This window comes from Balaenoptera borealis (genome assembly GCF_965194805.1).
Source record: "Balaenoptera borealis genome assembly, chromosome: 6".
In the NCBI taxonomy this organism is placed as follows: Eukaryota; Metazoa; Chordata; class Mammalia; order Artiodactyla; family Balaenopteridae; genus Balaenoptera; species Balaenoptera borealis.
In genome coordinates this window covers 71,584,788-71,611,385 of record NC_138863.1, presented here as the reverse complement: position 1 = coordinate 71,611,385, position 26,598 = coordinate 71,584,788, and the positions used below count along the sequence as shown (strand labels likewise).

The following is a 26,598-nucleotide window of genomic DNA, read 5'->3' as shown; positions in this document are numbered from 1 at the left end:
CAAAGCATTCTACATCATTAGTTTGAACTAACTTTTACTGAAACAGCTACAGCATCAAAAGAGTTAAGGCAAATTGGAATTCATAGAAAAGGATAAGACACTTCACACTACGTGGAAAGGAAAACGGAAAGCTAAGGAAAGAGACACTGGCGGCAACACTCACACTGCAAGCACAGAACACCAGGGGTGAAGTTGGACTATTTAAACATCAGAAAGCCCATTTCATACAGCTGAAAAAAACACAAACGAAACACAAAATGAACAAAACCACAAGAATCCGGTCATGCACTTGGGTAAGTCTTCATGGTCTTTGTGCATACCCAGAGAATTGAAGTTTTCTTTTTCTTTTTTTTTTCCTTTTTTCTTTTTTTTTTTCTTTTTTTGCATCATAACATTTGATAAAAATCTTTTTGTATTTTGTTGGTTTTTTTTTTTTTTTTTTTTTTTTTTTTACTAAAATAAACCTGTTCAGGGGAACAGCTACTAGATGAATTTAAGGGTTTTATGCACCTTATAGAACTTATAGCAAAAATAGTTTTAGTTGATTTCATTATAAATAACGTTTTCAAGAACCTGTGCAAAACTGTCAATAATTTCCTAAAGCACAATTGATCAGAAAAATCCATGATTGTTCAGCCTTCACAACCTTCTTCATTTAAGCACACCCTTCTGTACACCTGGAAGAGAAAAATAAAAAAAAAAAAAGCTTTTGTACATTTGGTGTAATATACCAGAGCTTTGTCATCTCTTTCTTGTTTTAAAGATATGTGTTTGAGAAAGGCTCTGCTCATTGCTGGTGGTAGGCCAGTAAATGCAAACTCTGGAACTGAGGTCACTTTCTATGCCCCGAGTCCACCTTTCAAATCTGGGACCTGCAACATACTTCACCAGAGCAATCCAGAAACCCAGGTGTTCTAAGTTCCACACAGCTGTTTTACTGCAATCTGCATGGCAGAGTGACTAGTTTTGAGATCCGTGGTCCAAGTGGGAGCTGGGAGAGCAATCTCTCAATCTAAGGATAGCCATATTAGATTCATAGTCAATATACTGCTAATCTTGTAATGCTAGATTAAGCAAAATCTTATGCTATATTTCCTTTAGTTTGTGAGCATTAAAACAATATATATATATTACATATAATATATATATATAATATAAAAAAAATATATAAATGTATTGTAGGACGAATTTGGTACCTGGCGCTGTCTGATTATGTTACCAATCTTTTGGTGGGGGTTGGGTAGGGAGGAAGAGAGAGTAAATATACATTTGACTTCAATATAAGGCACTGTTATTTTTGGACAGAATACTTATCTACAAATCCACAAAATCACTGATTTTAACATTTCAGTAACATTGGATTCCCTGGCCATGACTGAAGCAGTGTGACCAGACCTGAGTTGTTTAAAGTACCATTTTGATACAAGAATCAGACTTTCCTTGACTTGAGCCCTATAGTGATGGAGACCTTTCTCTCATACCTCACAGTTACTTATTGGGTTGAAAGGTATATGGAGAATGGTCATTAGACGTCTCTACAGCCACCTGCTGCTGACCACTCGCCTCCTACAACAAAGCAGAATAGATGAGACATGTGAGCAAAGAAATCCAAACTCTGTTACCTAGGTCGGACTGAGTCCCACATCTTAAAAACAAGCACTCCTTAAAAGTGATTTTCTTAATGTCACATAGAGCCTTCAAAGTTATTTCCCTAAGAAGTTAAAATGTCTGATAGACCCAAAGAACCTCCTTTAACTTTTATGAGTTGCCTCTTCATATCAAGCTGCAATTTACCAAACAAATCTCTTACCCTTTGGGGGCCAGATGTGACTTGGAATTCAGTATTCTCAGATTTTAGAATCTGAAACATGGTATGCATATGCTGTACATCAGAGACTATACCCAGTGGGGTCTAGGGCTGTACCTCATAATCAAACACATTAATAGGTCTGTGCTGAAAGGTATGAATATGCAGTGTAAATGGGGTAAAGATCTTGTCTTACATCAGTTCAGCTTGGGTTCTGTCACAGGTCAGGTTTTTTGCTAAAGTAGTTACAAGGAAAATTTTTCGTTTCAGATTTGTTTGTTCCAGCATTGCAGATAAGGGACTGTGGGTTCTGATAACTGTGGTTATCAGTAATTGCACAAATTTAAATCATTTAGAAGCAAACAAAACAAAACACATCCCACCTCCCCTGTAATCCAGCCACAGTCCTAGGGTTGTTTCTGGAATTGGAACCTATGGGATCTGCCTAGCAGGGGGGGGATCGACTGGGTTGATGAATTTCCTTGGAATTTCAAGGGTACTCTGCAGGAAAACACTGTGCTTTCTGTCCAACTTGAATTCAAATGTCAGACTTCTTCCATATCAATATCATAACAGTATCTTCCATAACAAGAACTAAGAGTTATTTAGCTCTACTAAGTCTCTATAAAAACAGGTATGGTTTGTTCCTCATCCCTGTTACAGTTTTGAAACATTTTTTTTCAAGTATCTTAATGATAACAAGTTAATTTTTGTAATTATTATTATTGACATAATCTTTGGTACTAGGATTGCAAATTCCAGCTTTATCTTAATTTGCCTGTAAGCGTCATTTTACAGGAGACAAGATAGAGCCTTGAAGGGGTATGAAATGTGCTACAAGCCTAGAAAATATCAGTATTTCTGGGAGTCTTGGGGGTGTGGCTTGGATGCTGTTTACTAACTTGTATGCAGAGAATATTTCATAGTTGAAAACAACTCTAGGCATAGACTCCCTCTCAACTCGATTCTTTATGCAAATGTCTGACTTTCGATTGATTCTTCTTTGAGTTCTATTTAACCCATTTCTGAAATTACTCACTGCCAGAATGGCCACTGGACAGTCTATACCAACCTCCACAGGAACCGCCGGCGTCTGCACGTGTGTATACTGTGGCAAGTAGGCCCCCTGCACAGCTGATGTGGCAGGCATGTACTGAAAAGAAGAATACAGTCAGCATGGCCAACGACGAGCCACGGGCGACGGTCACTACAGTTTCTCGTCCTCGGTAATTCAGCATCACTAACATGCTATTTTATTCTAGAAGGTCTCTCTCTCAAAGGACCTCATGAGTTTCCAGCAGCCCCCTGAACCAGTACCTAGAATTGTTTCCATAGGTGGAGACCCAAGAAGTAAATGACCTATTACATCTTTAGCAGGTCACTGAAAAATGGGAAATGGACCCTTGCTTTCCTGATGCCGACAGTCATCCTTCTCCGAAGGCAGGAGAGGTTTCTCACTGGATGTGTGTGGCCCTGGCTTAGCCTTTACAAGCTGCTTCTGCTGGCTGTGAACGTAAGCCAGGAAAATACTACCCTTTGTTCTTTTAAGCTACCATCGATATGGTCTCCATTAAAAGCCTTTGGCCATCTGACCATCTAAACACTACACATATCAACCCTGGAAGTGAATCTGGGATTAGTTCAACCCCAATTCCCAACTGAGTCCCTGGATTTGGAGGAAATAAATCAATACTAAGATTGTGATTCAGTGCCCCCAAAATCCATACAAGAAGAAATAAGTGAGTAAAAATTCCCTGCCTTGACTGCCATGAATCACCTTCATTTTTTGCTTCATGAGACCAGGTCTGCCAGTGTGAATGAACGATACTAGTCGTTAGGGCTAGAAGTGGTCTTGTATGGATGCTATATTCTGATAAAGGAGAGACAGATACCCAGAGGACAGGCTTTTAGTTCATCAATTAATCAAGAAATATCTGAGTACTTACTATGTGAAAGGCAATGTGGGAAGGAGAGAGGGGATCAGACATAATCTCTGACATTACAGAGTCTATAATTGATAAGGAAGACACAGGCGGAATTAATTTACCCTCCTCTGTTTGCTGAGACACATGATATTAATTTGCCACCTACTGTTCCGGTGCTGCCTAGTGACAGATGACTCATCTGCTGGGCCAGAGGGCTGATCATAGATGCGGGCTGTAGTGACATGGTGTGCTCCATTGAGGGAGTTAACACGGCACCCTGGGGAGTCGGAGACAGAGGAAGTGAGACAAACTGAGGGAGGGAGTGCAGATTCTGGAACCACCTTTTGCAAAGGAAATGCCTTAGTTTACTGAGGAACACGAAGCTAAAATAACCTGCCCTCAAACTTGCAAATGGTGTCATGATTTCTTATAAATGGTCTAGATTGTGCTTCCTGAGACTTTTTAAAAGAGCACCCACTTCACAGAAATCCTTTGGTTAAATACCTCTCCCTTTACTTTCAGTTAACTGTAAAGCAAGCTAGTCCACAGGAGAACTATGGGGTGTGACAGGAAACGCAAACTACTTTTGGCTGGCCAGGGTTACAAAATGCTTAATTTTTTTTTTTAAAGTAAATGACAGTTGATGTTTCATGCAGCCACAAAACAATATACTATATTGAATATTCTAAATACAGTGTTTCGTTCAAAAATGTTAAAAAAATAGTCATTTGATTCAAGGTCAGGCTGTTAGGATCAAGATCACATTCTTCATTCACTCAGTGTTTCTCAGAACTTTCAACTGCAATTTGGTGCCAGGGGAGGGAAGCAGATTCAGATATGATTAATAATCCAATTTTAGAATCTTTGATTTCATTTGAAAAAATTCTGGTCATCAAAAATAAAATTAAATATAGTTAAAAAGAGAGAGGAGGGGTGAAAAAAATCACCCGTATAACCCAGCCTGTCTCTAATACACAGCTGTTAGCATGGTCAGGGTAGCACTCTCCAGATTCTGGTCTCTGCATGTTTTTACAGAGTTGCAACCAGGGCGCATGAACTATTTCATATCCTGGGTTTTGCTTTTTTTTTTTGATTTATTTATTTTATTTATTTATTTCTGGTTGTGTTGGGTCTTCGTTGCGTCTTCGTTGCTGCACACGGGCTTTCTCTACTTGTGGTGAGCGGGGGCTACTCTTCGTTGTGGTGCGCAGGGTTCTCATTGCAGTGGCTTCTCTTGTTGCAGAGCACGGGTTCTAGGCACGTGGGATCAGTAGTTGTGGCTTGCAGGCTCTAGAGCGCAGGCTCAGTAGTTGTGGCACATGCTCTTAGTTGCTCTGCGGCATGTGGGATCTTCCCGGACCAGGGCCCGAACCCGTGTCCCCTGCACTGGCAGGCGGATTCTTTTTTTTTTTTTTTTAAATTAATTAATTAATTAATTAATTTTTGGCTGCGTTGGGTCTTTGTTGCTGTGCTCGGACTTCCTCTAGTTGCGCCGAGCGGGGCCTACTCTTTGTTGCGGTGCGTGGGCTTCTCATTGTGGTGGTTTCTCTTGCTGCGGAGCACAGGCTCTAGGCGCATGGGCTTCAGTAGTCGTGGCATACGGGCTCAGCAGTTGTGGCTCACAGGCTTAGTTGCTCCATGGTATGTGGGATCTTCCCGGACCAGGGCTCGAACCCGTGTCCCCTGCATTGGCAGGCGGATTCTTAACCACTGCGCCACCAGGGAAGCCCCTGGGTTTTGCTTTATAACTTAACATTCCATTATAAATATTTACCTTACTGCCTTGCTGTCATTATCATCATTTTTAATGATTACTTAATGGTACATTAATTGTGTATGAAATTCGATTAGTTCTATTTCTGGATTTTTGCATTTTCTCTAATTTATCCAATTGTAATATTCTTATGGATTATAGCATTCCTCTCACTTTTGCTATCACCTGATTACCTGAGGATGCAATTATTCTGATACACCCTACAAATATTAATGTTAGGTTTTTGGTATCACTGTACCTGACTCATCCCTTAAATACACTGTTATTTACTGATAAATTGATACACAATTGAGGGCGAAGATTGGTGTGCAGGTGCGTTAATGCTGGTTGCAGGCAGTCTAAATCTGGGTGGGGAGAAGGAATGAATCCTCAGGTAGGAGCCTTCTGCACACACCACTACTGTCTCAAAGTTGTTCAACTCAGAGATGTGTCTGCCTCTGTCTGTAATAGTTGACCCCTTCCCCCCCAAAGGATATAGATTCATGTCAGAAGTAGTTTGTTATTAATATATTTCATAAGAAATTTTTTCCTTTAAAATTTTTAACGTGCAACATCAAAAAGTGTGTGGTAACATGGAAATGACTCAAAAGCCCAGAATATGCAGAAGGAGCTTCCTGCTCCTCTTCCTCATTCATCTGTAGGAGCTACTGTACTAGGAAGCCCCCAAATGAAAAGTGAGCTGATTTCCAGCATTCCCCAATAGGACAGCACAGAGTACCCGGGATGCAGATTGCCATAGGCGTTTGTGTGGCTTTGTGGGTGTACGTGTGCAGATGTGTGTGTGTAGAAACATACGTGTGTATGTTTATACAGACACACAACACACATACATATAGCATCAGAGAGCTCTTCTCCTGTGTTATCAACTAAACATGTTTTATCTGCTTCTTCAAAGTCATCTCAGCAACTTCCTGTTCAGAATGTGTCCCTGTTTTGCTGTTTCACATGCCTGGCCTAACACTGCATAATCTCCTCTTTAGGAAGTTGTCCTGAGAGAAATTCCCATCTCATTTTAAGGCCAAAAACAGTGTGCTTTTCCTAAGCAACTGATCCGTTTTATAAGTACTGTGAACTGTACTGCTTATTAAGATTCCCATTTTGCACTGGTTACTAGAAAGCTTAGGCCAAATTTGCGGCCTCCTCATGGCAAGCATCTAGATTATTACATTAGGCATTCTTGGTCTTTTTTGTGATTTTGTTCTCCACCTTTATTTTTCAACTTTTAAACCCATGTTTTAATTCCACAAACTGGATTTTATGTATCTCTGAAAAATACATTAACTATACTACCTAATAAGGTGAAGTGTAACTCACTCAATTTAAAAAATGTAATATATACATAAGTACAACACATGCTCGTGTCACTAAAGAAATCACCTTTGTTATTTACCAAAGTCGGTGTTACTACTTTAGGGTTTTTATAATTTCCATGGAGAGGCTAACACTAATGAAAAACTCTAGGTCAATTTTGAACACTTTATATTTGCATTCAACAGAATGTAAAAAATGAGAGCTATTTCATCCTAAGTATGGTTAAAAATTTAGCAATTTTAAAACTTTAAAATTTAAACATCCAATGGAACAATCTCCTACGTTTAAGTTCTCATGGATTGTGAATTCGACTTAAGGTCAACCACTGATTTAAGACAAGGTGAGTGAAAGTTTTATAATGAACTCATTCTCATATTTCATATTTAAAATCTCCCAAATCCTACACCATCTTTGGGCAAATGGTTTCAACCCAGAGAATGGTTTTTAACGTATACATAGCTTACTTATAAACTACAAAGCCATTAAGATGAAAAACTTACGGGGTGCTGTAGGATATATGGTTGCGGCTGCATCCAAGAAGGGCTTTGCACCTGGAAAAGGAAGGATTTTGGAAGAAACATTGATTTCCATTAGAGTGCTACCTATTTCTCTAGAGCTCTTTTAATCATGTTAAGATCTACAGAAGGAAAATAAGGAAACAATACTATCAATGATTAAAAAGATTAAGGCAGTTAGGGTTCTTGACAAACTGGTCACTCTGAATAGGATGAAATGATTATTTAAAACCAAGTTCCATTTGCCCACTCAAAAAGTATTTCCTGAGTGTCAAGCACCAAAGAGAAAAAGGAAGACATAGGCCCCACCCTCAAGAAATTTACTGTCTAATAAGCAAGGGAGATAAACAAGTAAACAACTCAAAGAAATAGTGAAAAGTATTACAATCAAGATATGAACGTAGGTGCTTTAGGAATACAGAGCAATGAGAATTAATTCCAGCACATCTTATTAGAAACTAATCCTTAAAGTATGTGCTTATTTAAAAAGAATAATCAAGTTCAACCCCCTTTTTATACCCAGGACATTACATTTCAGAAATCTTGTCTGGCAGTCAACAATTTCTAGTTAGTGTGAAACATAAAAATCTGAAATCCAGATTTAGGAAATTAAACTTCAGTAACTAGATCCTGACATCTACAGTCAAAAGGGCATCTCTACAGTAGACCCTCTGGATTGAGGAGTAAGACGTGAGAGTCAGGTTCTGTGGCAGGAAAGAAAGCATGTGTAGTCTCTGCCACCCCAGAGAAAGACTATCAGCCCGTTTCTTGATGCCCAGAGCTTTCCTGAGACTATGTGATTTCAAAATAAGTTTGCCTCTAATTCTTGAGAACAAAACCCTCCTGTATCTCATCCGCTACTGTTAACTTCAGAGGTTCTACAGAGAGGATATGGGGAAGAGTCATGGGGGAAGAATGTATTATGATTTACCTTGATAGCAGAGCCCCGATACTTGTTTTCTCTGGTTTCCTTTGCCACCTAAGGCAGACCAAAGTTAAGTGCTTCTGCCTTGTTAACATTTCAGTTATCTGGACTGCAGCCTTTCCCCATTGGGATATTGGTGGTTTCTTGCAGATGCCAATTTCTCAAATCCAATTGTATGAGCATATAGTGGTTTAGCAGAGAAAGGCTTGCTCCAACACGAGTGCAAGGCCTTCACTGAATAAATCACGGGGAGGCGAGCAGCTCCCGTTATAGACCCCAATTTGGGCCAGATGCACCCATTTTGGGTATAATTCCAGTGGTCCTAATAATCTAATAGCTTATATCATTACGGGGTTAGGAAGTCATGACATCTAATCCAATTTTCTTCCTTAAGCAACAAATCTGCTGCTGTCAATTTCTATTCCTCAATTTTCCCAAACTATAAAATGGGAATAATAATCTACGTTCTGTGAACTCTTTATCATTGGTTCTTTATCCTCTTTTGGATCATGAATCCTTTTGAAAACCTGCTGAAGGAAATAGACCTTTTCCCCCCAACTGACTGCACACATACAAGCGACATTCTGCAAACAATTTAAGAGAATCACAGACCACTTAAAGCCCATCTGCTGACCCCATTGGGTTCCTGAACTTATAGGGTTAAGAATCAGTCTAAAAGGTAACGGCACTGAGTGCCAGGCAATTGGAATGAATTTCCACATGTATCTTAGGGAAACACAGATTGCCTACGAGAAGAAATCAGGCCTTTGTAATGAAATGTTGTTTCCAGTTAGGTCTATCAAATCTATTAACAACCCTGGTCTCCTAATTTTTTTCTATTCTATGAGATAATTCTGTGGCCAAAATGCCCACTGCTTTTATACTAAAGAGAGAAAAAGAGGTGGTGAGGAGAAGCATTCATAGCTGTAAATATCTAGAGCTGCATACATTCAAATTAATATGCACAATCTTTCATTTGTCTGAGAATAAGCTTACTTGTCCCTATTTTTAGTGGTACACATAAAGAGGTTTCCAAGTTCAGATAGTTAAGAAAGAAGACTACTTTTCAACATCAGAAATAGGAATTGTTCATTAGGGAAAAGGCACTAGAGCAGATCTCATTGAATCTCATACAGGAAAGGAAAACATAGAAATCTTAAGTTCAAAATCATTAAAAAGGCATTAAATGAGTGAGTGCTATGCCTAGCAGACTGAAGCACCAGCGTAAGTAACTTAACAACCCAGAGAGATAAAAGAAAATGAGTGACGACTCAAAGAAAGGAAGTGAAAAGAACCTAGGAGCTGAGGGAGGCTGTGAATGCTACTTTACAACTTCAGTTTTAGTGCATTTAATCTCTTCTCTTTGTTATCCAGAGCTACTTTTATGCTTTTCGACAGAACCACCTTTATGATATTGCTTACATTGACCAATGCATTATTTTAAAAAAGCAGAGTGGATATACTCTTACCAGCCAGTTAATCTTGGATGTAAAGGATGATAATAATAATCATAGCTAACATTTACTGAGTGCTAATGATATGCCAGGTATTGTGGTGAGTTCTTTACATAGATAATCTCATTTAGTTCTTATCATAAGCCTATGAGATAGAAACTATTATTATCCCCATTTTAAAGATGAGGAAACTGAGGCTTATAGAAGTGAAATAACACAGTTATTATTGTCGTCCCCTACCCCCAGAAACCAGGGCTACAATAACTAATTCAATTATTTTAAAAACAAGAATACACAGAAGTTTAGTTTAGTCACACAGGATCTCAACAGTCAACAAAAGTGTATTCCCATGTCTGTAACTGACTCCGTTAGAGTGCCCCTGTCTGGGCCAAGGCGGCAACACTGTGAGAGGCACTCTGATACGGGAGGACAAGTACATGTGCACCAACACGGGGTTCATGGAGAATAGGAGCTACCCCTGCAATAAAACCAAATCAACATTACAACAAGGTGCTTAATGAGATCTTGGTTCTAAGCTGGGAGTTTAGGGTAAAGCCTGTTCACAAAATAACATAAACAGGGAGTCACCTCTCTTTTTTGGCCTCAAATCTCACTGCATTGCTCATTTCATGTTACCTAACAGAGACACGCCTTTATTTATTAACATGTTTACTTGCTCTTTTGTTGGTTCCTGCTGACAAATTAACAAAGGCAAGGGTGCACACCTAGTCTGTATTTTACCTAACGGCAATTCTCTTTCCGTTTCAATTTCTGGGACACATGGTGTCCAGCAGCAGGGCCTGTTGTGGAGGAAGTATTTGGGTTCATCCCAATTCTAAAATGCTATGGTTTCACGGACTGACAACTGCCAACCATTTCCCCTCGTTGCACATTCTCCTAAACATAAAAGTAAATCACTCTGTCAAATAAAAAGCAGCTGATTCTAAACTGGGTATCCAAGCTGCATAACATCTGACTTAAAATTTCATTATAAATGTTCAAAATTTTAAGACACATAAAAATGTAGCAGTGATTCAAGGTCGGCAAGTTGTCGTACTCTTGATGAATCCTAAAGGTACAAACCTGGTAGGCAGATACAGGAGACGCAATATAGGGTGTAATAGAAGTTTGAGTGATCATTCGGTTGGTAGCAATACTGTATGGTGAAGGATAAAATCTAGAACAAACACAAAAGCCTTTATTAAGTAATCCTTTAAATAGAATCATTCACGGAACAAACATCTGATATTTTCCACTTTCACATTTTCCCTCTAGCCATTATGTATTTATCTTAATGACATACCCGTTCTGTATAGCAGCCGTGGTTGGGTCATAAGTAAGTGTCATTCCAGCCTATGGGAAAGAAAAAGAAACATTCATCTGCAAAGGCACAAATTAAAAATTCCATTTCTCAGAGTCATGGCAACATAAAACAGTGATAGTTTAGTAGTATTTGATAAAATTGAGAGCTTCCGTTAGACAAATGTAATTATAAACTCAACACGAGAATTAAGCTGTAGCTCGGCACTGTCCCATATGGTAGCTGTTAGTCACAGGCAGCTAGTTAAAATGAAATGAAAAGTTGAGTCCCTCTACCATACAAGCTACATTCCAAGTGCTCAAATAAATAGCCTTAAGTGGCTAGTGGTCATCATTGGACAGTACAGATTCTAGAACATTTCTACTGGACGGCACTTCCCTAGACATTCTTGAACCAGTATGTTACTTAAAAAAACAAAAACAAAAGAACAATCCATTTACGATAAATATGGGGGAATGATGGGCCAACATTCTTATTAAGAAATTGAGCTCTTTTTTTTCTAAAGACCATTATTATTAGGCAAAAAATCCTCAATGACAAATATACTGTTTATTTTAATAATATTTCAAGTAATTTCTGAATAATTTAAAATGTAAACCTAAGAAACCGTGACATTAGAGGAAAAAACCACTCGTGCATTTCTTACAGCGATTTAAAATGCTCTTTTACTTTTTATGTAGCTAACTGGTAAACACAGCTGTTTCCATCATCTATGTGTCCATCGGGAGAATCACCACTCTTAGCACGGTATCCACCGGGAAGAGTTTTATGTGACATTATCTGGATTATAAAGTTTTAATCCTGGCACCTATTCTAGAAGCGTGGCGGCCAAGGCAAGATGCTGCTTGTGTAACCATTCACGTAGCTTTCATGATCACACACCCCATTGAAGTTTCAAGAGAGGACTTACAAGTCTCACCTCTCCTTCTCTATGCCACGGTCGTCCATTAGGGATGTATTTGTTTGGGTTCTGTCTCTTCTTCTGTCCTCCATCCGCAAACTTACACAATAAAGGTTCTGTAGGAGCTGAATAAACAGAGAAAAATAACAGGAAACCAAAATTTTACGTGTGTACGAGTGACAAAACGCAGTTGAATTTCTTTTATTTTTAAAAAATATACGTGTGTGCATGTTTGTTTGTTTATTTATTTATTTTTGGCTGCGTTGGGTCCTCGTTGCTGCACGCGGGCTTTCTCTAGTTGTGGCAAGTGGGGCTACTGTTCGTCGCGGTGCGCGGGCTTCTCATTGCGGTGGCTTCTCTTGTTGCGGAGCACGGGCTCTAGGGCACGCGGGCTTCAGTAGTTGTGGCACGCGGGCTTCAGTAGTTGTGGCTCGCGGGATCTAGAGCGCAGGCTCAGTAGTTGTGGCTCACGGGCTCTAGAGTGCAGGCTCAGCAGTTGTGGTGCACGGGCTTAGTTGCTCCGTGGCATGTAGGATCTTCCTGGACCAGGGCTCGAACCCATGTTCCCTGCATTGGCAGGCGGATTCTTAACCACTGCACCACCAGGAAGTCCCTGAATTTCTTTTTTAATAGGAGCAGTGTTGGTGCTCTAAGGGAATGGATAGAATACTTCAAGGCAAAAGTTTACTCAGACCCTTAGGAGATGATCCACTGGTGAAAAATACTGTACAGAGAATATATTAGTTATGGTGTTCAAACCAGAGTGTAATGAAACATTTCAAGAGCTATTTCGAGGAAGCAAAGGCATTTTTGGATTCACTTCTGTACTTCTTTAGGTGCAGATACTCTTCACTCTGGGCCCTCTCTAATTCCATTTCGGTAAATCTTCAGATGTGAACAGGATTGTGTCACCCTCCCCTCCGCCACTTAAAAGGGCTCCCATAGCTTTCCATTACGATTCCTCGGAGCAGCCTTCACTTCCTCCAGTAGAGAACAAGCCCCCCTTTATACTGCTCACACTGTATTTTTATTCAGAGCATTTATCACACTTCGTGAGTGTGGCTATCTGTTTGGTGTCTGTTTCCCCTCTAGAGTGGAAGGTCTGTGGGAGCAGTGACTTCTGTTCATCACTCCTATCCCCAGTGCCCAAGTAAGTGTCTGGCATGTTGCAGGCGCTTTCTACGTCTTGGCTGAATCAATGAATCAATACAAATAGGTCTTATTTGTTTATTTGGGGGATACAACATGGAAGACAGCTGTTGTGAGAAAGCTGAAAGCACCTGCCCACCCTATTTAAAGGTTTTTCTGGGCCTTTAATCATCCCACTTGGTGTTGCTTTACTATACATCTGCCTCAAAAAAATGATCCCAAGAAACTAACAAAGGAAAGCAAAAGATGTATAAGATGCACAGACTCTCTTACCAGGGATACATATTCATTAGTTAAAAAAAGAAAAGAAAAGAAAAAAAAAAAAAGGCGATGACATAGTAGGCCACCCATGACTTTTCCTTTTTTTAAAAAAATTTTTCTTGAATGGAAATAGCAGTGTATTCCTCAAAGCTGTGCTTGTTTCCGTATGTTTCTAGTTAATGTAATAAAGACAATCACACCTTCCTGTCTGGCTCTCACATTCTGTCCTTTGTCTACCGTGGAACCATGATTACTACTTTCAAGTTCTGTTTCAAAGTTCAATAACCATGAAGAGAAAAATATTACTTGTGGAAAATTTATTCCTTTCTCCTTTGCCTCTTATTATCCTAATTCATCTCTTATTTTATATCACTATTACCCACCCGCTAATGACAGGGTGGGAACAACAGTGCTCCTCTGCCGAAACACAAAATGCACCCAAAACCCAACTGCAATTCCTCCTCGAGGCTGTCGGGGCCATGGTTTGGCACTCCTGTTTCCTCTCCCTGGTGTGAACTGCTCCAGAGGGACGGGCTGGCGTGTGAGCTCTCTGAATGGCAGCTGTAGTACTATGGGTGCCAGGAGGTGAGAGCAAAACTGTCATGTGTCTGGTGAGACGCCCCGGGCTTCCCTTCTGACTCCTACACCTCCCCCACCCGCCGATTTCCAGAAAGAGGAACTTCCATTCTTCCATTTAAGGCAAACTGGGTGTGATGGAAGATGGACAGGGGCCAAATCTTACATTCCTAAACTACATTCTCTGTCTTTTCAAAAAAAAGATACTGACTTTTGGAAATTTCCACCTTCACTAACAATCACAGCAGGTAAAGTAAACGGATGCAGTGAAACAAGAGAGCCTTCTAACCCCTGACGATGTTTTTAATTCTACAAGTGGGCCGTTCAGGGCCAGATGGAAATGAAGGCCGAGAGAAGACAGCATTCAAGTGGAAGGAAGGAGAATGGCTGTCTGCCGTAGCGGGGATGCCTCATCCTTGACTTCTGAGGACAAACTGAGAACCCGGAAACAAGATCTCACTCTCCACCGACCTAGAAAGGTCCTCATGGCATCAAATGTTTTCTCCAATGATGTCTGAGGTTTTAGGAATCTGCCTCCCCATAACCTTGTGGAACTCTGTGGTGCTGACACTTTGTGGGGCTTCACTTTGGGGAACTGCTTCTATCTAGAGGCATTACAAAGACTAGCTCCTAGACCGAAATTCAAATAAAAAAAAACGTTTACTTGGCACAGCAAGTGATGCAAATGCACCATTTTCCTCTATTAGCAGAGAAAGAAGGCGACCAAGTCGGACTCATTCTGGAAGTTCACCGGGGCTGCCCAGGCAGGCATGAATGGAAGCAGCTGGGTAGCCATCCCTGGCGAGTCCCAGGGCTGCACATTTGCTGAGAGGCCAAACAGGCCTTCCCTATCTGTGGGAAGGTGCTTCCAACACATTTTCATTCATCTACACTAAGCTCCGTCAAAGAAAAAGCAATTTCAGGCAACAATCAAGCCTGCTAAAAACGGAGGTAAACATAAAGTGAGCGATGACATGTTTGCAAATACATCACTTAAAATGAAACAAATGGAACAAAATGTAGTTGAATCTTTCAAAAATGACTTACATTTGCTACATGATTTTGTGCTGTCGTTAAGATTTTTTCCTTCCTCTAAAACCAAAAAGGTAAGTAGTTAAAACTGTTTGTCTACTGGCAGGTGTCCCGTATCTTAGGAAAATTAATTTCTCATTTTAAAGAATTATAACCAGTAGAAATGACACAGTTTTTAGATAGTTGTTGGTTCCTTGCTTCTGGGGAACAGGAATACCCCAGTATTCTGTGTGTGTGACGCAATATAAAATTCGAACAGCTTCTTCCCTCTATTACAGTTTTCTCTGGTCTGTTTAGCAGTTGAAAGTTTTACTGAGTGCCTACTATGTGCCAGGTATAGTGTGAAGAACTAGGGATACAGTGGTGAATAAAACAGGGTCTTACTTCATAGTTCTTGCAGTCTAATGGGGACGAGAGCATCCCCAATCTTTTAAGGCCATTTAGCCATTTATGGGACAGAGCACTGTTTACTGAAATGTTTGTTTTTAATAAAAATGCCAAGCAGAAGTGAAACACTTCTGATACAGGAACAGCTATATTTCTTTCACAGCTGCCGCTCCTTGAACTTGGATGACATGAGACACAGCTTATACCTAAGCATTCTTGATAACCTATTTATTACAAAGATTGTATCATGTGTGCTAGGAAAGCAACTATGTGAAGATTTCTTTAAGACATTTATGTTACCATTAGATTGAGCAAGAGTCAGAGGATTTCAGTTAGATTTTTGAATCGAAAACCAAACTTACATACCCAGATCTGTGTCATGGCCCACGTATTTTTAAGTGAGTGCAAGATGGTTACAAAATGAGAGCTCCTAATTCGACTGGCATATGCTGCGGCTTACTCGACCAGGGAATAGTCTCCAGTTTGCATTTGGAGCCTAATACCCAGGTTCCAGGTTAAAGACTGGGAGATGCTATGTGATGTCAGCTTTTCCTACAGAACAGATCCTTCAGGTGGCCTCCTTGATTGTTCTTTGTGGAAGGGAGGTATTGAGGAGGCCTGACACGCAGAAAAGGACATGCCATGAATACTTGTAATATGACTGTGATCAACAGGTAAGCTTGGGTATATTAACCTTAAAAAAAAATTAGTTTCTAACCGTCAACCTATATCCTCTATATGGTAATTTTCTAGATTAGTAACTCTTCACCTTATTGAGCAAAACAATAATTGCAAAGAGTTCTAACAAAAACATTTATGATACAATGTTTCATAACATCACCCCTTATTGATTGATTCTGCCAAATATGCAACGTATTCTAGGCCGAATTTCCCTTAATGAATCAGGATCTTTGGGGTTTGTAAAGGGTGTGCCTCAGATGTCTTGTGAAACCTCTCAGGTCAGATTCTTGTCCTTAACTAGCCAAGACAGAGAAGTTATTTTCTTGTTCATCAGAACCAACAAGAACATGTACCTCCAGAAGCTTAACTATTGTGGTAGAGCCACATGCAAGCACTGATCTGATATTTTGGGGGGGAATCTCTTAAGAGCCACCTAAGGTAACTGCATTACTGGATTCTCCAATGTGCCCCCCTCGACAGGGATGATCTTTTACCAATGCCTGACGGGTGGCACTAACAGTCCCTCCTAAGCCATAGGGGTGGTGCCCACGGTGCCTCACTGCACATCTCTACCAAGTCGTGTCCCTACCCATCTTCTGAAGCTCAAACTCTACAGTAACTTGCGCTCAACTGTCTGCCCCGGACACCCACATGAAGCATCACTTCTAGAATGCCTGCTTTGACTAAGCACTGCAGTTCATGATTAGACCTCCCAGACATACTCCCCACTTACCTAATCCAACCGCTCAGAGGACTACGAGTTCTCTGTATTTGTAACAAAGTGGAACTTTTCCTCACCAAGTTCTAACAGCTGGAGAAACCGCTACTCCCAAACTCCCATTCTTCTAGCTATGCAGTATTTTATCCCAATCAACAGTCTCTAAGACATAAACTGCCCTTGATAGAAGCTCTTCTATCCGTTGTAGAAAAGTAGTCCACTCAGCAGCCATAATTAGCTTTCTTCCTGAAACTGTTGGCTACTTTCAAGACTCCTCAACTAAATGACATGCAAGAAACTATCCAGGGCTCTTTTAAAAATCTCAACCTAAGGATCCAATAAATACTATCCCTTCTTTGTGTGCACGACATCATTTCCTGTTTCAGCCCCCTATTTGTTTCTAACCAAACCCTGCGGTCCTCTTACCACAGGGCAGAGCTCCGGCTTCTCTCTGCAGATGCCTACACTCCCACGCCTGCTCTGTTAGGGTCTGTCTCTCCTCCTTTCCTGACCCTGATAGAGTAGTTCCATCTCCCACTCAGCTTTACTTATCAGTAAAATAATGGTTAAACAACATTCAAGCCAGGTTAAATAGAAAACAAAAACGCAACACTTCCCCATCACTCCAACATAAATATTTTAATATTCTATATTTACTACTCTTCTAGGTCTATATTTATTTTTCATTTTTGCAATGATAGGGCCTTTTCTTCTACCATTTACATTGTGGACCTTTCTCTACCTTGTTATAGAATTTTTTCTTTTCTTTAATGGTTACATAATGTTCTATTTGAAAAGGGATCATGTATAGTTTCTTTGTTCTTATAACACTGTATGAACGTCTGTGTGTGTTATCTTTTTTATCTCTTTGATTCCAGTGCCAATATAACTAACATCGTATGAACATCTGTGTGTGTTATCTTTTTTATCTCTTTGATTCCAGGGCCCACGCGATATTGGTGGTCAGATTCTACGGTGGTTAGAATACTGGCTCTAGATTAGTCTCCCTGGGTTTGAAATTTGGTTTTGCCATTTACTAGCTAGTGACTCCAGGCACGTCTCTGGTTTCATAATCTGTGAAATGGGGATAATAAGAGTACTTAAGATTGTACAAAAGATTGTTACAATTAACATACATAAAGTGCATAGAACAGTTCAATGAATATTAGTTACTATTATTTTATCACTATGACAACAGGAGGAGCTCAAATTTTGAGCTATGGCTCCTCCTCTTACCTTTGACTTATCAAGATAAATTCTCGGGAGAGGAACTTCTGGTTCAGAAGTTATAAACATTTTTAGGGACTGGCCTGTTTTCCCTGGAATTTGATTCTGTGATATTTAAGAGCTGGCTATAGTTGCTGCCTTGGCTTCACATAGAATAAAGAAATGTTCAAGCTGTAGTTAAGGATGAAGTTACTGGCAAATGCCTTTTAGAAAACTGTTTTCATAGTAACACCTACATCTTCCACCCAAGATCCTTATGCTTTTATAAAATCTTACTCCACTATTTATTGTTCCTCTCTGGCAGAACCTGATAGTGGAAAGGTGTAAAGCTGATTGGAGGGGGTCTGCTGTAGGCTGGGTGTGATCCATGGTGGTAACAGCTGCCTGAAGGTAGCCTCCTCCTAAGCCTGGCACGGCACTCAAAGGATCTTCAGCTAAAACAAACACTGGCACACTTCTAGTTGAGGTCCCTCGTCACTTTTTAAAAACCAGACTTCCCTCCTTGGTAGAGAATGAGTTGGAGTTTTGGATCTGCAAGACAGCCCTCACCCCACTGGCCTCCCAGGATGGTTCCAGCACTTTTGCTTTCATGGCAATGATTTACTCGTAAGATTCCAGCCCTTGGAGGGAACATCTCAACAACACATGCATTCAGACTCTGCTCTACTGTACATACTGGGTGAGAGAGACATGAACACATCACGATCCCAAAGGTATGATCACATTGTCCTAAAGGTACCAGGAACATTCCACATGTCTTCAAGTATTTCTTTTGTCCTAGAGTTGCCAAACGTTTCTGTTTTTAACAGAGTTAATAATGCTTAAGCCAAACATTTGGGAAATGAAACGGGCAATAAAAACCCTTGTAAGATGCTTGGTGTCAGTCCATTTATCTCTTGTAAAAATAAAATACAGTGTGGAAAAAAAACAAAAAACCAAAAAAACCCTTATAAGATTTCCAGGCTTTTTACTAGGTTTGTAACTTTTCCCCTAAACATTACCTTTTCTGCCTCCTGGCATAGGACAAGGCCCTAATAATTTTACCTATACACAGAACGTTCCAGAATGTAAGAGCAGTTTTCAAGCCCTGCTGGGCACGTACCCAATCTGAAAAGTCAAAGTAACACAGAAAGGAGATGTAAAACAAGCTGAGGTCTTTGGATGGAGTAGGCCAGCAGTCACATATGCACTTCACTGGAGCTCCTCCACGACACATGCAAAGCTTTGGGCGATGTGGCAGAATGATGCCCGCACAATACTGGGCATCTCACAAGCGCTCACATATCCAGTGAAAAGACACTTCTTTTTTTTAAAAAACTCTCTGCCCTTAGCACACAAGGACAGACTCCATTCACGCCATGGAGAGGTCCAGAAAGAGAGATGTGACCGTACTGCTTCCTGCAGCACTGAATATACACGTGGCCTTTGTCCACGGGGTGTGTGTGTCGTGCGCGTCTCCCACAGAGGCAGAAACAACGGGTGCAGGGCAAGCAGCCCTAGGAGAGTTCCAGCTAACATGCCATGTGCATTAGTCTTCTTGGAGACTGTACTCTCTTCCAGGAAGGTACTGGAAGAATATTTTTCAGACAAATCCCTGAATCATGGTCATGAGTGACAGTGTTTTTGCCTTGGGCACGTCTCCTAATTTGGACATCAGTTCTACCCATCTCTGTTTCTAATGTTCACTGTGCGGGAAACCACCACCATCCTATTTCTCCATAATGGAATTTTTATCAAGCAAATGGGACGTACTTATTTTAAACCTCTGTGGAATGCACCTAGATTGTCTCACAAAGAAGTCATTGCTTCTTTTACCCTTGTTGGGGTCCTTCCAAGCAAATCTGACTAATTGCAAACCAGCTAGCACTCGAAATCAAGGTAAATCCAAACAGAGGACAATATTTCAACATTTTCAGGGAAAAATGAGAGACTGAGTTGGGGGGGAAGGACAGAAGGAACGGCCTTCTGAGCAACTTTTTTATCACAAACTATAATGTACACTTGAAGAATCTGCCATAAGATAAAGCCTTTTTGAAAATGTGGTAACATCAGACACAAAAGCACAAGATTTTTAAAAAGTGATTTCAGAAAGCAGATTGTATAAAAAACTGTGATGTGGTATAGTGGATCTTTATGGAACTCTAAACATATACTACATTATGTACCAGGCCCCAGGCCAGGGTGGGGTATGCCAGGCATGGGGGAACCCAGCCACATCACCCTGGTATGAAAAGAGTGTGTTGGCAGATGGATGGGTGGCATCTGAGAAGTGACAACTCACGTGCACAGCTGACCTCTCTGCTTTGCCATCTAGAGACTTTCTTAAGAGTGTCATGTGATGAGTTTACATTCAGTTTACTGTTCATCGCACTGTTCACGCGATGCGTTTTCTTTTTGGTCCTCAAAAGAAAGTGTCTTTTGGGGACTGTGTCTAATGTAGGTTCCTTTCCTATACTTGGCTCCAGTGTCACAGGCAAATCGCCAGTCGTGCAAGAATCGGAGTACTCTGACACAAACCATCCTGGATAATTCTGCTTATGCCAGCTAAACAACTTGCATCACTAAATAAACCATCCTCTGACTGTATTTATGAAATGTTATGTCTGCCTAGCAATGAGCCTACATTATTTAAACATTAAAGTGGAGGCGCATTCAATTTACCCTTGCCTGACAATATTTTTGTTTTTCATCTGGTTCTACTGAAAATAATCATATGCATTCCACGGGGAAAGCCATGTGACAGCAGCCATTCAGGTAATTGGAAGGGAGACAGCAGCATCTAATAAACAGACAGGTAGTCAAAGATAATTCTTGTATTGTGTGTACAAAAAACAATCCAGAGAAGCTGAAAGTGGTTTCAAATTCTGTTGTGGGTTCTCGAGTCCACTGGAGACTTGTTTTGGGGAAAGGTTGGGTTCACTGGAATAGCATGCTTCCCAATCCCGCATTGTACGTTTCAAACTCCTGCCAAAAAGTAGCTCAACCTCACTTAAAGGCAAAAGCTATCCAAAAAGGCCATCAAAATAGCCACGATTCTTGTGATGAGCTCTATGTGAAAAATGCTCTTGGAAACCATTTGGTGACCTCTGCCGGTATAGGGTGATGCACAGGTTTTTGGTGCCTACCACAAAATTAAAATATAAAACACAGCCCTTGCCGCTAAGAACATGCAGTCTAGTTGGGAACCAAGACTAAAACATGTGAGAGATCATCAAACATCAGAAAATGGCATAAAGTTAAGTCCTGGTTCAGAATAAAGAGAACAGCTTGATTGCACAGTTGTCTTCCCTGCCCGGATGCTCTCCATGGAGAAGGAGCCCATCTGGTTCTTACGCTCGCTTTGACACTTAGCACTACTTGGAAGAAACTATTCATTGCAAAGGTGCAGAGAATCCTACAATTATTTGCGTGTGGTTTGGAAAACAAGGTCTTTTTCTTCCTAGAATGGGTGTGACCAAGAGTCTTCAAACCTACTTCAAAGAGAACAGTTAAATGACACAACCATGAAGTCCTTTGGAGAAAAAAGGAAACTGTCCAACCTCAATTCGTGACACCCTGAGATCTATTTCATTCAGGGAGCTGGTAGATCTTATCTTAGACTGATACAACATCGAAACAAATGTGTGCTGGGGTGTTTTTCCTTCTCGAAATCTCCTTGTTGCATGCAAGAATGAGCTGAGAAAGTAACGAGGTCACAGGTGGGTGGGTGAGCAGCCCTTCAAAGGGACTAATATAATACTCTGGGGTTCTGCCTATGCTGAGGATGGCATGGAAAGCGAGGAGAACACAGGGGGCAGCTGTGTGCAGGGGCCTTGGAAGGCCCTGCAGGGCAAGGTTGACAGAAGCCTCCCACGTATGAAATTTCTCCCTTGTCTTTACTTGGTTGGAAGGTAAAAACATTCCCCTCTCGTTTCTTTTTTTTTCTTTCAACTCAAGTGTTGTGGATGGAAAAACAAAACTGACCTAAAAAACAGAAAAGGAAGCTCTTTCACAAGGCTGAGTTCCTTGGAAGAGCGTACTTCTAGGCCTTGTACTTTATGCTTTAGCTCAAGCTCACATACAGCCATGCAAACTGTATGCTGTCAGATTTTGGTATTAAAGGATGCAGTTAGTCTGTGGTATTGCACACACTTATAAATAGATTTTCTATGAAGTGAGACTCACCTGGATACAGAAAAGTAAAGTGGATCCCTAATCATAATCATCAGCCATCCAGTTAAAGATGGAACCTTGGAGCTACAGAAGAATAAATACTGAACACTAGTTACACATGCACAAATGGAAACGTCTTCTAGTTTGTGGTCAGCCGCTTGCACGCTAGCTTGTAAATAGGTAGTGTTGTCTTGGCGAATAGTGAAGTGAAATTTATGCAAAACCAACAAACAGTTACTGGTGCTTAGTATGGTTCAAGTACTGAGCTAGGCATGAAAACAGAAAGATGAGAAAACAGTCTCTGCCTTCGAGGAGCTTAGTTTAGTGCACTGACACGTGTAAACATGTTAAATGCTGCCGTACAGGTGGGTGTCCTCAGGGCGCTATGCAGACAGTAACCCAATGGCAGCAGAGGAAGGTGTTGAAAGGGCAAGACAGGACAGCCTGATTAAAGGGAAGTGAAGTCATGTCCTTAGGATTGGGGCGTGGGAGCAGTTTAGGGAGAGGGCTGAGCAGGCTGGTGAAAACTGAGAATTGCTATTTAGGAAAGGGTGAGAGGCTGAGTGAGGAGCAGTGGTGCTGAGGGTCTGATCAAGCTGGAGCTCACTGTATTTCAGGCCAGGTTTAGTGGGAGTTAGAGGGGTGTAACGTTGGAATGAAAAGCTCCTGAGGTGCAGTGTTTTCTCGGCCAAGACAACACGGGGCAGAGCAATGGGAGGAAGTGGCCACAGAGGAGTGGATGGAGGGGCCACAGAAGTTGAGTCCCGGCACTGTAAGGGGGAGGGGTAACACACGCTGACATCTTCCAGAACGAAGGCGGGAGCTAGGGTGGAAAGTACCACAGTCCTCAACGGACAGGACGGACAGAATATTTATTGAGGATGGTGATGAGGTGAGTTAGAGGATGGCTTCCTCATCCAAGGAGGAGCGGCTTCTGAATGCTCTGTAAGTCACACACCTCCTTACCACTGGGTCTGCTTCCATTCATATATATATATATATATATGTTTTTTTCCCTAAGCTTACATTTCATTTTTTTTTGAATTTTAAAAGAATTTTTTATTAGAGTATAGTTGCTTTACAATGCTGTGTTAGTGTCTGCTGTATAGAAAATTGTATCAGTTATACATATACATATATCCACTCTTTTTTAGATTCTTTTCCCATATAGGTCATTACAGGGTATTGAGAAGAGTTCCCTGTGCTATACAGTACGTCCTTACTAGTTATCTATTTTATATATAGTAGTGTGTATATGTCAGTCCCAGTCTCCCAATTTATGCCCCCTCCCACCCCGTAACCATAAGTTTGTTTCTTTATGCTTCCATTCATATTTAAACAGCTGGGAGAAGTGAATTTTGAAGTCTTATTTGTAGATCCAAAGAAATAAATTTTAAAGAGCTAAATGAGGAGTTTTTTGTTCTTGATATAAGAGTCACCACATCCTACAACAAAAGACTACTGATACAATTTTAGACAAACAACATACCAGAAACTCCGGGTGGTGTCTTAATGAATTTTCCATTAAAATGACCAATAACGGCTTCGCACTTTTCTGTTGATTCCATCCTATTTATACATAAAAATAAAACACGTAAATAATCAGAGATATCTTAGTTTTCATTTTGTTCTGTACACATGAATACAACCCTATAGGTTTATTGGATACAAATGAAAACTAACAAAAATGTGAATGATAGGAAAAAGTGGGTTTATTCTATCTTTTATTTAACTGTTGTTTGTGTGCTTCCAGAGTAAAATAAAAACTTGTTAACCACACAGTACATTCAGAACCATAAAAGAAATAAATTATACAAAGAGTGTTTAATATCAAGCATAGGAAATGTATAATTTTTTCCCACTTGTAGAAAAACTGATAATCAATACACAATAGCTTTGTTAGTCATGATAGTGAATTAAAAATAAAAATACCAGTTTAAAATACTAGTGTATTTAGTGCTGCTGGGATATTGGTCATTTTAAAGATGGTCTTTCCTTTTACATATTCAAAAAAATGACAGACTCAAAAGTCATGATAAGAACTGGTGTTAATCAGAGGATGTGTCTTACAGGTTTTTCTCATTAGCTTGAAGTTTAAAATTAAATTAGTGAAGTCAATTATGTACCTTCTTTGTCATCTTGGCTTTAGAGGAGGAATTAAAGGATGGAGCCTAATAACTTATTCTACATCTGCAGGTGGCTAAGAACACCTGAGAAACCTTTCAGGGGCATTAAATCATTTTGATTTATTTTTCTTTAATGGAAAAAACACTGAATAATCTGCTCAAAATGCACTACGCTCCTGGACTACCCAGAAGAGTTGCACCTTGGTTTTAATGGGTGGTTTTTAATAGTTTTTAAAAGCAATAGAATTTAATTGGGTTCTATCTTTGGATACAGAAATGAAAGTCCTTGATCTGCTTTCAGAAGAACACCCACAGAGGGACGATTTTCTGATGGCGCTGGGCCTTTCACTGTTTCACCTGGGTCCTTTTAACCCATGATGTGCACACTGGGGATGCTGGCCTTGGTGACTTTCCACCTGTAGAATATCTTAGTTTTATTATAAAATCATCTGGCCTAACAGAAAGAGTAATGGACTGAAAGCCAGAAGAACCAAGTACTAGACCTTGCTTCATCGCTTGGCAGCCCTGTGACAATGGAAAAGTCCTTTCTTTAACTCAATTTTCCTATATATGAAAGAGTGAAAAGTGCTTGCTTTCTTGATCTCACAGGCCTGTGGTAGATGCGATTGTCATCAAATAGGATAATGTATAGGAAAGTAAAACGTCAGCAATTTCCCCTCCAAAATCAAAGTCAATACTTTAAGACATGTAGACATTTTCGGTTACTGCACAGTATTAATAGGTTGCTAAATGATGTAAAATCAGTTTTTGTACGCAGGCTTTCAGATTGCAACTACGTCAAAAACCAAAGCTTCTTTTGTTTAAGGTTTTTAAAGGAAGCAAACTAACCATTACATGGAAGTATCCTTTCTGGGGAGGAAGGGATAAAAATAAGATGGAAGGAATGAGGGTACTTTAGATATCTGCAACATTTTACTTCTTAAAAAAAAAAAAAATCTAGGCAAAAACTGTAAAACGTTACAACTTGTGTAACACTTGGTGGTTAGACAGGTGTCTGTTGTACTTTTCTGAGTGTTTGAAATATTTCACTTAAAAATCTAATTCACTGACCACACTGATGATGAACCAAAGTTCCATCTAATGCGACAAAAATACCAATTTATTTACGAAATTTAGGAGCCTGAGATTGTTATTTTTAAGAAGTTTAGGCCTCTTGATCTAATTAGTCAAATTATTAAGGAAACATACTTGCAGAACTATTGCTCATGTGGTATTTCCTTGCCCTAAGTCACCAAATATTTAGTGTCCTCAGGTTCAAGAATCCTAATGAGCTTCCAAAAGATTTGGAAAAATGCAAACTATTTTTTATGCATAATTTAAGTTCACGGTACAACTGGCTCCTATAACCCTGGCTTAAATTCTCTCTTCTTGCTCAATTTTTATTTTCCAGGAAACACAGCAGAGCTACTGCTGTTGACAAGAAGACAGGGCAGCGTGCTTACCTAGCAAAGCCAACACCACGACTTGTCCCACTGGAATCGCGTAGTATCCTTGTAGAAATAACTTGTCCAAATGGTTTTAGCATATTTTCAAGTTCTTGCTCATCCATGGACAGTGGCAAATTAGAAATATACAAGTTGGTAGGATCTTGTTCCTGTTGCTAAAACCGAACAGAGAACTGTCTATTAATTTCCAGCAGAAGGTGAGATATGTATGTTAACACACTTTTACTTGGCCACTCTCTTAGCTCAGGTCCTTTGAAAGTACTAGCAAGTGAGATCACGGGAACTACAGAACACCCGAGTCACCATGAACACTTGAAAACAGTGTCTGAAGCTTGGACAATCTGTGCAGGTCAGACACGATCCCACCAAACCATTCTTGGCAGGTTTGGAAGCAGAAGTGCTGGCAGGCGTCGCTGAGTTGGAGAGCATGCCCTCATGGAAGCACAACCGTCGGCTGTTTGCAGTGTTCTACAAAATAACTAACCTCTCCTCCACTACTATTTTTAGGAGCCCATTTTGGGCTCCATTTATTGCACAAATGGCTGTTACTGCTAATAATTCAATCCAGAAACACACGACGGATTCTGGACTAAGTCAACTAAAGTCCAGTGGGATTTTGCCCAAATTCCCTTCTTTTGCTCTACAGCAGAGTCCTTACTACCTCTGAGTTGTGATCACCAACGGGAAATAGAGAGCTCCTAAATTAACAAAAACAAAACCCCACAAAGTCATACAAAATGACAGACTCAAGGCAGAACAAATTTTAGAATCTGGATAAAGCTGAACTCAAGTGTAGATGGGGGAAGGGAGTTCTGCTAAATCTTTGCTACTCTAAGAGTGATCCAGGGGCCAGCAGTGATGGAATTACCTGCAAGCTTACTAGAAATGTA

At 40.3% G+C, this 26,598-nt stretch overlaps 1 protein-coding gene across 13 annotated transcripts in view; it reads right to left on the bottom strand.

Annotated features, from left to right (window-relative positions):
• Window positions 1–407: 407 nt before the first annotated feature.
• Window positions 408–26,598, bottom strand: part of RBMS1 (RNA binding motif single stranded interacting protein 1) — a 206,540-nt gene continuing 180,349 nt past the window's right edge. For 5 of the 13 annotated variants that reach the window (XM_082395363.1, XM_082395358.1, XM_082395362.1 and 2 more), the window contains exons 5-15: window positions 25,706–25,863; window positions 23,606–23,685; window positions 11,943–12,058; window positions 11,015–11,064; window positions 10,795–10,888; window positions 8,264–8,311; window positions 7,318–7,368; window positions 3,899–4,009; window positions 2,880–2,960; window positions 1,482–1,566; window positions 408–677 (exon numbers count right to left, since the gene is read on the bottom strand). In XM_082395363.1, the coding sequence (XP_082251489.1) occupies window positions 1,489–1,566; window positions 2,880–2,960; window positions 3,899–4,009; window positions 7,318–7,368; window positions 8,264–8,311; window positions 10,795–10,888; window positions 11,015–11,064; window positions 11,943–12,058; window positions 23,606–23,685; window positions 25,706–25,863 (867 nt within the window). In that variant the 3' untranslated portion in view covers window positions 408–677; window positions 1,482–1,488. The remainder of the gene's footprint in view (window positions 678–1,481; window positions 1,567–2,879; window positions 2,961–3,898; window positions 4,010–7,317; window positions 7,369–8,263; window positions 8,312–10,794; window positions 10,889–11,014; window positions 11,065–11,942; window positions 12,059–23,605; window positions 23,686–25,705; window positions 25,864–26,598) is intronic. The other 8 variants (XM_082395366.1, XM_082395367.1, XM_082395368.1 and 5 more) reach the window with 4 other exon arrangements.